Genomic DNA, 9,796 nt, shown 5'->3' on the forward strand with positions numbered 1-9,796 from the left:
GTGGCTATCTTTGTGGGGACTTTCCATTGACTTCCATTCTTTTCTACAGCCTAAACCTTACCTTTACCCTTTTCCTAACCCTAACCATCACATATCTGACCCTAAGCAAAACTCAATTCACACCTAGCCATATTCTACGCACCTTACACAGCACATACAAACCAGAAGGTGGCTCCCTGGAGCACACTGCAAGCACCATACACCATCCATAAAGATAGTCCCCTGTTGCTCAAGATGGTTCTTGATCTCGAGTGAGAGTGCACTACCTATGAAGAAACAATATGAGTTGGAACCAATCGTGGTGGACCCGCATACCTTGAGAGAAGATTCTCCAACCTTAGTCCTAACTCTGACCCCTGACCCTAAAACAAGGTTTCCCCTTGTGGGGATCAGGCTCCGGTCCCCACAAAGAACAATTGGTCCCCACAACGTAGTATGTGTCAGGAAAATCCTCCCCACAAGGTATTACAAACAAACGCGCACACACATGCACACGCACACGCACACACATGCACACGCACACACAAAACCAAGCATTTCTGAGTTAAAGGGCTTTTTTTGTTTTGCAGAAACTCTTGCTTATTCTCTTAAAGGAGAGAAGGGAGAACCGGGACCTAAAGGTACTCACTAACCTCACAGTAATTTAAGATTGATTCATATGTTCATACTTATAAAGCACCTCTGTACAGGTGATCCAGGGGCACTTGGACAAAAAGGTGAGGAAATACTAAATGTTTAGTAGTTCATAAACCTGAACATAGGAGTAAAAATCTGTCTGCTTTTTAGGTGATAGCGGTTTTCCTGGACTGCCAGGTAAGACTCTGGGCAAACTAATCCATGTTTTATTCTTCCAAAGAGGTACAAAACTTGGCATAGCTAATCAGTTCTTTTTGTTCCTTAAGGTCCTCCTGGACAGATTGGACACTCAGGACTGGATGGACCAAGGGGACCAAAGGGAAATCCAGGTAATGGAAACTTGACTTATGTTCCTGTTATGAAGTTCAAGGAAAAAGCTGAGAATCTCCTGGTTTCTGTCCAGGTGAACCAGGTCCAGAAGGACAACCAGGCCAGAGGGGACGGGAGGGACCAATGGGCCCCCGGGGGGAGTCAGGACCGCCTGGTGTTGGAGAGAAAGGAGACAAAGGTTGAACTAGATCACATTTATTTAAAACAAGTTGAGAACGTGCTGGAAGGGCAGGAAGTGCTGATTTGATTATGACTCTGCAGGTTCTCAGGGTGAACCAGGACGTCCTGGTCCTGCTGGAGCTACTGGACCCATGGGTCCAAAAGGTAAGGACAGGATTCACATTGGATATTAAATCAGTAGAAATAAAAGTTCTTCACCCCCTGATTACTCTGTTTGCTTAAGGTGCTGTTGGAGAGCACGGTGTCTCTGGAGTCCCAGGTATAAAGTTAGTTTCAGTTAATTTCTTTATGTAAAAGTTGATTAGACAGTAATTAATGTTATATTACCTTAAACAGGTGTACCTGGTCCAAAGGGATTCCAAGGTGAAGCTGGACCGTCTGGAGCCAAAGGTACAGAAACTTTATTTCAGCTCACACTCTCATTGGGGTTTTCTCAGACTGGTGAAAACTCTGGACCCTCGACTGGTTGGTCCAGGAATCAGCAGAGTCTTACTGGAGGCATGGACTCTGCTGAAGTCTTAAACAATTGGATCTGGTTTTACCCGATAGCTAACATTTAGCCGTGGCATATATAATGCGCCAACTCGACCACAAAGGAAGCTACGTGGTGAAGCTAACTGGAAACTGTGTTTGCTGTAAACAACCATCCACACTGCGAGAGAGAAGCGCCGAGCCGAATACTAAACATTCCTCTTGCTCTGACTTTAATTGCTCCGTATTTGGAAGTAGGACCAACACGGAGTGAATGGCTTCATTCACCTCCTCTGTTGCCATTTCCAAACCTCAACCACAGCCAGGCTACAATTCAAAAGCAGCACAGAAACACGACACCATCTTTCACAACTCCTCCTTCTATCTGCTGATTGGCCCGGTTGAAGTTCAGCTGGAGAAATCAAGCTTGTTGTGACAAATCCTAGATGTATGCAGATGAGAATCGAGTGGAACTACGTAAGAAGGCAATGGCCGGGCTGTTATTCTAGTAGCTCATGTGGAACAGGTGTTGAACAGCCAGTGATGGGCACCATTAACTCAAAAGTTAAATCACCAAGTATGAAGCTTAGTTCTGGTAATATTCACAATTTTAGTGGAAGCTAATGCTAAAGCACCACTAGCATCAGTCATGTTGATACCCAACATGAGTCAATGCCAAAATATGCTACAAGATAGCATATCACCCTCAGCTATCTGGTTTGGCATTGTTATTATACAGGAATATTCTATATGAAGTAGCCAATGCAAAGTTATAATTACTTCTGTTCTCCATCTGCTACGTGTAATGCAGGTGACCGTGGAGCACCAGGTGTTCCAGGAATTAAAGGGGACAATGGAGAAAGAGGACCTCGTGGACCAGTGGGTGCGTAGCAACAGAGCTGGTTTATGTCTTTAGCTACTTTAACTACTCTTTAGCTACTATTAAAGTACAACAGCTCAGTGTTCCTTGTTTTCCTTGGCTCTGAGACTTCTACATGGCATGTAGTTTTTAAAAAAAATTGCCTTTGACAAAGTGTCAAAAGAGGAATTGTGTAACTGTATGAGGAGGTCAAAGATGCAAGAGAATTATGTGTTGGTAGTGAGAAATGGACAAGAGTAGTGGTGAGGTTTGAGGAAGAGTATGCCATGGAGGGAAACAGGTTGAACAGTTCAGGTACCAAAGGAGAAGAGATGTGTTCAGCCATCCAATACAACAGACAGAGCATGAGAGAGGTGAAGGACAGCATGCAGACTGGAGAGGAGAGGAGAATATGAGTGACAATGATGTTTGTAATTTAAAATGTTAGCTTCCAATCTGCCTCAAAGAAAAGCTTCAGTAGATTATATTGAAAGAGTTTTCTTAAAGGTGAACCAGGAACTCCTGGACCTCAAGGCCCATCTGGACCAAAGGGATCTAAAGGAAGTGGTGGTGAGTGGAGAGATGGAAGATCTTACTGCAGAGCACTGCAGAACATCTGATCCACAACGTAGCATTGACATCTGTGCTTTAACTGCAGGTGAATCGGGTTCAATAGGACTTCCTGGTGCTAGAGGTTTACCGGGTCTCCCTGGTGACGTTGGTCCCCAAGGTACTAAATTCTACATACAGCTAGAAATATTTTCTCTGATTCTGTCTGAAAAATGTTTAAGGATGTTTTAAACTCACCAAACTATGATAAAAATGAAAAATCCTTCCAAATAAACTGTTTGTTCTCCAGGTCCTCCTGGAATCCAAGGACCCCCAGGTACACAGCGCACACTTTTACTCCTGTAACCCAAACTGGTTTGGTTTCCTACGTTTTAAAGTACTTTTCTGGTGCCTGATGCAGGCGTTGCAGGAATTCCAGGCCAGCCCGGTGGTAAAGGTACAGCTTTCTTGTTTTTCCTTTGTGATAAGTTTCACACTGTAAAGGAAACCGCCTGGAAGGCTTGAAATGATCGTTCTCTTCTTCAGGTGAACCAGGATTTCCTGGTAAAGTCATCGGCCCGGGTGAGAACAGCCTCATGTCTTCTCCCAGCATTGACCAGGAAACCCCAGTGTCTCTTGAATTCAGTCTGGTTTCTTTCTGTTTCCTTCATATCCAGTAAACTCTGACACTGTGGCCATTCCTGGACCTCCAGGACCAGCTGGACCGCCAGGTTCTGCTGGGTCCCCAGGTTTGTCTGGTCCCATTGGTCCTGCTGGAGTCCCAGGCCAACCAGGTAAGCCAGGTCCCCTCAATTTATTGTTGCATGTCTGAAAAAAGCCTTGAACAAGGCACATTTTGTAATTATTTAGGTACAAAGGGAGAACGAGGGGATAAGGGAGAAAAGGGAGACAAGGGGGACCAAGGTCAACGTGGAGAGTCAGGTAAGAGCATTCGAATTACTAAGAAATGTTTTTGATATGCATTTTTTAATTCACAACAAACTTGTTTCAGGCACCGGCCTTCCTGGACCCCCAGGGCTCCCAGGGTCCCGAGGTGAACCTGGACCTCAGGGGCCTCCTGGTATGTTTACAGCAGAGGTGTCAGCATCCTGCGTCTTTAGATTCAACATCACCTGAATAAAATGACTGATTAGTTCCTCATGAATTAGCCATTTGTTTGTGCTGAGTCAGAAAAACATGCAGGCCACCGGCTCTTGAGCCGATCTCTTGATTTGAAAGAATTCAGAGCAAACGAATGACGTTGTCTCTGGTGTCTAGGTGAGGGTAAGCAGGGGCCCCCAGGCCGCAGAGGCCCTCCTGGAGATCCAGGTAAACACAAATTTAGTTATATCAACATTTGATAGAAGAATGTATCATCAGCATACAGAGCGATCTGTGTCTGATCGCATGTTGATTTTCTGATCTGTTTCCACTCAGGTGTTGGAAATCCTGGACCTCGAGGAGAGAAAGGAGAGCCTGGCAGCTTCTTGCCAACATCTGGTTAGCAAAACAAATCATACTGTCCTTAAACCTAACCATACATTTTGTTTTTGTGTGACTTTTGATGGAATTTTCAACATTTCTCCTCAGAAACCTTCTTTGCGGGACCACCAGGACCTCCAGGTCCACCTGGTAGGGCTTCGTAAAGTTTAAGAAACCATATCTTCTCCTGTAGTTCTATCATCTCACAGACTGATCTGTGTTTAGGTAAAGAAGGAGCACAAGGATTCCAAGGTTAGAAAATATGCAAGTATTTTGGGAAAACCTGTATTTTGTAGTGTGTGACTACATGTACGGATTTTGTTTCAGGTGAACCAGGTCAGCCGGGGCTTCCAGGGAGTCCAGGGGAACCAGGTGCTGTTAAGTGGCCAAACTGTTGATGATTGTCTCAGTAATGATCCTTCAGTGTTTGATTTTAAATCAATGATTTCTGTCTCAGGGTTCCCAGGACCTCCAGGTAACTCAAACACTGGGCGCGATCTTCTTCAGGCCATGATGCATATTATTTTGAACCGTTTCAGAGTTTGAATTTCTGAGGATTTATGATGAATATTTCCACTTTCCTTGTGTGTCTTGCAGGTGGCCCAGTAACGGCAGGAGGGGAACCTGGTGAAAATATATTTTATATTAAATATATTAACATCTACAAAGTGCTATGCTCTGGAGGTTATCAGGTCAACAGATTGTATGAAGCATGCTGCAAGATATTCTGTAACCAGACCCAGTCGTATTAAATGTGATCCAGAGAACATGCTAACCAGGATATTATGATATCTGATGATGAAGTTTAGATAGTTGACCTTAAAGGTATCCAGGTAGTGTGTTCATATCAAGGCAAACACACACACCAGGTTCTCTGCTGTCAGTGAGTTACAGTGAGTTTGAAAATGTAAGCAGGACCAGCCAAATCATCACTCCACCACCACCGTGCTTTACAGTCAGCCTGAAGTGTGCAGATATTCTGTTTGGCTTCCTCCATCCATGGCGCTGCGCATCGTGGCCCAACATCTCTACTTTGGGTTTCATCTTTCTGAAGGACATGGATCCAGAAGCGTTGGGTTTGATTCAGGTGCAGCTCTGTAAACCCAGGTCACAACTTTCCAAACAAGCTTGTCTGTTTCTAGTCATGCTTAGAGATTCATTTCTCTAAGCATTGCAGTCTGACCTCCAGAGTTCAGAGATCTTTGTGTCGTTTCCTTCAGTGGTTTTTGTTGCAGCGCCTCCACAGGCGAGGGGGGGAACATGTTGCTCAAAGGGTTTGGTTGGTTGACTCAGCAGTGGGAAAGAAAACCACAGCAGCTGAAAATGGAACAAATTGAACTGAATCTACTAAATCTATCAAATGTGAAAATTCTATGAGTTTTCAGGTGCTGACATCTAGTGGTGATTACCGAAACTGCATGTGAAACTTTGTGTTCAGTCGGTGTGTTATTGCTGTTTGGTTTAATAAATTCTCATCTCCTAATACATTTTTGTTATTTTTCCAGGAAGCTCATTCATTCCTGGACCACCGGGACCGCCGGGACCACCAGGACCACCTGGGAGTGAATCACCTGCTGTTGGCCAGTACATTGCTGACTACCTCCAGAGTAAGACTTTCAGTTATTTTTTTATTCTTGTAACATGAGTCAAAGAGCTTAGGAAGGCTTTCTGCTGTGATCTGCAGGCGACAGCATCAGACAGTACTTGGCTGGACCTCCTGGACCTCCCGGACCTCCTGGAGAACCAGGCTCTTCTGGTGTTTCAGAAGACGCCCTGGTGGATAACGTAGCCAGTCGAGTAATTTCCTACATCCAGAGTAAGATCACAATGTTGGACATTTCCCACTCCAGTCTGAAGGACGCAGCTCTTTTTCTGACTGTTCTGATGTTTGTTCTGGTCATGCAGGTTCTGGCCCGGGGGCACCTGGTCCTCCTGGCCCACCTGGATCCGTCTCTGTCAATGACATCATCAGTCTACTGCAAAGTAAGTGGCATCAAATCACAGTGATGAATCTTAACAAGATGCAGTAGGGTTAGAGTAGAGGGATGGTTAGGAGAATAGTAAACGGGTAAAAGTTGGAGCCTCTTGCCTTTAAGACAACTGGATCAAAGGATCCACATGTCTGAACACCAACATGGAGAAATTAGGAAAAGTTAAACAGGTGATAACTATTCATTGTGAAACATAACCAATATGTTCCTATTGTAATGACGGTGGACATCTTGTTTCCAGGAGATGAAGTGAGGGTATACCTTATGGGTCCACCTGGCCCACCAGGTCCTCCTGGAGGTCCAGGTATCGGCGGCTTGTCGATTAACCCCCAGGAGGTGGCTGAACGCGTCTACAGCCTCTTGAATCGTGAGTGCTAAGTTCATGCTTTATGTTCAGTGAAGGACAGAAGTTTTGTTCTGTCTGATTGTCGGGTTGTGTCTGTCACCAGAGAGAGGGGCGCTGGGTGCACCTGGAGCTCCAGGTCCTCCTGGGCCTCCAGGGCCTCCTGGAAACCTGCTGGCAAGTAAGAGCTTTAATCATCCAGGAGCGCAGACTCCAATATCCAAACTATTTGATATCACTGCATTGGCATTGTCATTCTGATTTGACCTCTGTTGTTCCAGCTGGGTTTCAGTCTCTTATCGGCCCTCCAGGACCCCCTGGTGCACAGGGTGTTCCTGGACCACAGGGTCCGCCCGGCCCCCCCGGACCACCAGGATTTGGGAGCTACGTCAACTCGGACATCCGTGACTACCTGCAGAGTGAGTTCAGACAAGAGATGCATCTGGTGAACTGAGCCTGGAGAACCGCTCAGTGTCTGTTCTGTACGCCTTTATCATTCAATCTGCTTTCTTTCAGATAAATTGTATACATGGATGTTATCTTTATGTTTTTGTGTAAATGTTGATATTTTAGCATAAATCTTCAGTGTGTGTTGGCTCCACCCAGCTTGTGAATGTTTTATATTTGTCTGGGGACGGACTCATGCTTTTACGGGGAGGACAGTTCCACCTTAAGTTGATTGAAGTTTTGCCGATGTTCCCATTCTCCACTAATTATGGAAGACAATACTAACCCTTTGCTTTCCTTTCTGCTGCCCCCTACAGGCGTTTCCCTCAGAGGCCTTCCAGGCCCTCCGGGGCCCCCTGGACCAGAGGGCCCTCCTGGTCCAATCGGACGAATGGTTTCCTTTACAGACCACAACAGAGACATGCTGAAGCCTGAAAGACAAGATTATGTCCGGCCTGAGTTTGATGGTAAGGAGAAGCCAACACAGAGTTCTGGACCAGAACCGGGTCATGATGAACGAAGTCTCTTATTTTTTCAGGTGGTGATGGTTTGAGTCGACCCATGTTTGGACCTCCTGGTCTACCGGGGCCCCCTGGACCTCCGGGACACAAGGGAGAGCCAGGTTTGGGCAGTAGCACCGAGTGGGGCCCGAACTCTATTAACTTATCCATCATGGCTGAAAGACTGACTGATTACATCAAAGGTACAGAGAAAATTAACGGAAATTTCTCCAACTTTGAATTTCTGCATCTTCACATCTTGTGGAAAACCTTTGTAACTGGACATGATTAGTGAAAAAGATTTAAGATCAAAGAAAGCGCATAGAAAAACTCATAATTTTGAAGTAAACATACAGTAACTACAGTTTAACCAGAGGTTAATGCTCAGCAGCATCACTTATACTTTTTAATTCTCATTTGCAGCTCATGGCGTTCTGGACGGCATCGTTGAGAACTACAACAGCAGGATCTTCCAGGGTCCTCCAGGGCCACCAGGGCCTCCAGGCCCCGCCTGGTTTGGTTCCCATGGAAACGCCACAAATATTATGGAAATTATCGAAGGTAGGAAAACTACAGGAAGCAAATACATCAAACTGTAATCAATTGGATGATAGACCTGCTAACACCCTCCTGTTTTACAGCCGTTAGGCAGCAGAGCCGCCATGGACCTGCAGTCCTCGGGCCCCGGGGTCCACCCGGCCCCCCGGGTCCACCAGGAGAGAGCCGACTGTTTGGTTCTCACACCAACGTTGTTGACATAATGGACTACATCAAAGGTAACAAATATATTTAATATTGTCAAATAAATTAGTCATAAATGCCCAACTGTGAATTTTTTACATATTTTTTAATTCTTCACAGCACATGGAGTGATTGTGGGACCACCAGGGAGACCGGGACCGAAAGGGGACAAAGGACTTCCAGGACTAACAGGAGCAAAAGGTGAGGCACATCCAGGCAAGGAGGGTTTATTTCTGTAGAACCAGTCAGACACACGACAAATCTAACTGCTTTACCGGACATGTCAGGGTTTCTTACCAGATCTTATGAGCCTAGAAGCCAAATCCTGCCTCACATTGCTTAGCAACAAATCAAGGCTGCATGTTGAGGATTTCTGTCAAAAACATCCTGTGTATGCTTGCAGGTGAACGAGGTCATCCTGGGCCTCAGGGATACAGAGGACCAAAGGGTGACAGAGGTCAGTTTAAAAAAACAGAATGAGATGTTTTACCTGCTACTTAACATGTTACTCCAGTGTTTAAAACACAATGAAACAAATAAAAACACATGAAAAGAGTAAAGATTTTCTCACTTAGCGCAGGTCGTTGAACAGGGAGCAAACGGAAGAATCCAGTAAAGACAATTAAATCCAGGAGCTTAAATACTGGGGAGCAGAGCAGCTAATCAGAGGAGATGTGAAGCAGCTGTGGCAGGAGGAAAGCAGGGAAACTGACATACTAAATACGTTTTTCTTTGAGTCGTCTTTCATCCTACTATACATGTGACCTCAATCAAACTTCTGCACTTCCAGACACAAATGAGGGGCTTAGAATGTGTTCTGATTTTTGAAGGGAAGTAGACCTGACAATCATCTGCATAAACTTCAGATGTATTTTTTTTTTTAAATGACAGCAAGTAATGAAAAAAACAAATCACCAGAGGGAGGCGTCTGAGATGCTGCAGTAACAGAAATTTCTGTTACGTTTCAGGAGATTTATCGCTGACAACAAGAAGAAGGAGAAGCTCTGGTGTTTGATCGCTGAACTCCGAGCTCCAAGTGGGATCATGAAAACTGTTATTAGCAGCTGAACTTTGTGTAAAGTATTGAATTTTATGGTATGACGTTTGTGTTCATCATGGGCATTTTTAAAGGATGTTTGTATGTATGAGACCAAAGGAGAAGCTTTTGTTTAGAGGAAATATTTTATTTACAGCAGAATGAAAATCAACATTATACAAGCATTTCTAAAAACTATACATGTATTTAAAAAATGAATTAATGATGTCG

General features: G+C 44.8%; 1 protein-coding gene across 3 annotated transcripts in view; it reads left to right on the top strand.

Annotated features, from left to right (window-relative positions):
• Positions 1 to 9,584, top strand: part of col17a1a (collagen, type XVII, alpha 1a) — a 17,383-nt gene extending 7,799 nt beyond the window's left edge. The window contains exons 18-54 of one of the 3 annotated variants that reach the window (XM_017306820.1): positions 570 to 620; positions 690 to 716; positions 787 to 813; positions 903 to 965; positions 1,040 to 1,144; positions 1,228 to 1,290; positions 1,370 to 1,405; positions 1,483 to 1,536; positions 2,429 to 2,500; positions 2,984 to 3,046; positions 3,135 to 3,206; positions 3,336 to 3,362; positions 3,447 to 3,482; positions 3,572 to 3,607; positions 3,703 to 3,819; positions 3,896 to 3,967; positions 4,038 to 4,106; positions 4,304 to 4,354; positions 4,463 to 4,525; positions 4,616 to 4,657; positions 4,733 to 4,759; positions 4,835 to 4,879; positions 4,965 to 4,982; positions 5,105 to 5,134; positions 6,013 to 6,114; positions 6,192 to 6,323; positions 6,413 to 6,490; positions 6,740 to 6,865; positions 6,948 to 7,022; positions 7,123 to 7,260; positions 7,606 to 7,755; positions 7,827 to 7,991; positions 8,212 to 8,349; positions 8,430 to 8,564; positions 8,650 to 8,730; positions 8,933 to 8,986; positions 9,498 to 9,584. In XM_017306820.1, coding sequence (XP_017162309.1) covers positions 570 to 620; positions 690 to 716; positions 787 to 813; positions 903 to 965; positions 1,040 to 1,144; positions 1,228 to 1,290; positions 1,370 to 1,405; positions 1,483 to 1,536; positions 2,429 to 2,500; positions 2,984 to 3,046; positions 3,135 to 3,206; positions 3,336 to 3,362; positions 3,447 to 3,482; positions 3,572 to 3,607; positions 3,703 to 3,819; positions 3,896 to 3,967; positions 4,038 to 4,106; positions 4,304 to 4,354; positions 4,463 to 4,525; positions 4,616 to 4,657; positions 4,733 to 4,759; positions 4,835 to 4,879; positions 4,965 to 4,982; positions 5,105 to 5,134; positions 6,013 to 6,114; positions 6,192 to 6,323; positions 6,413 to 6,490; positions 6,740 to 6,865; positions 6,948 to 7,022; positions 7,123 to 7,260; positions 7,606 to 7,755; positions 7,827 to 7,991; positions 8,212 to 8,349; positions 8,430 to 8,564; positions 8,650 to 8,730; positions 8,933 to 8,986; positions 9,498 to 9,544 — 2,687 coding nt within the window. In that variant the 3' untranslated portion in view covers positions 9,545 to 9,584. The remainder of the gene's footprint in view (positions 1 to 569; positions 621 to 689; positions 717 to 786; positions 814 to 902; positions 966 to 1,039; positions 1,145 to 1,227; positions 1,291 to 1,369; positions 1,406 to 1,482; positions 1,537 to 2,428; positions 2,501 to 2,983; positions 3,047 to 3,134; positions 3,207 to 3,335; positions 3,363 to 3,446; positions 3,483 to 3,571; positions 3,608 to 3,702; positions 3,820 to 3,895; positions 3,968 to 4,037; positions 4,107 to 4,303; positions 4,355 to 4,462; positions 4,526 to 4,615; positions 4,658 to 4,732; positions 4,760 to 4,834; positions 4,880 to 4,964; positions 4,983 to 5,104; positions 5,135 to 6,012; positions 6,115 to 6,191; positions 6,324 to 6,412; positions 6,491 to 6,739; positions 6,866 to 6,947; positions 7,023 to 7,122; positions 7,261 to 7,605; positions 7,756 to 7,826; positions 7,992 to 8,211; positions 8,350 to 8,429; positions 8,565 to 8,649; positions 8,731 to 8,932; positions 8,987 to 9,497) is intronic. The other 2 variants (XM_008422347.2, XM_008422356.2) reach the window with 2 other exon arrangements.
• The last annotated feature ends 212 nt before the right edge of the window (positions 9,585 to 9,796 follow it).

This window comes from Poecilia reticulata, linkage group LG1 (assembly GCF_000633615.1).
Source record: "Poecilia reticulata strain Guanapo linkage group LG1, Guppy_female_1.0+MT, whole genome shotgun sequence".
NCBI lineage: Eukaryota > Metazoa > Chordata > Actinopteri > Cyprinodontiformes > Poeciliidae > Poecilia > Poecilia reticulata.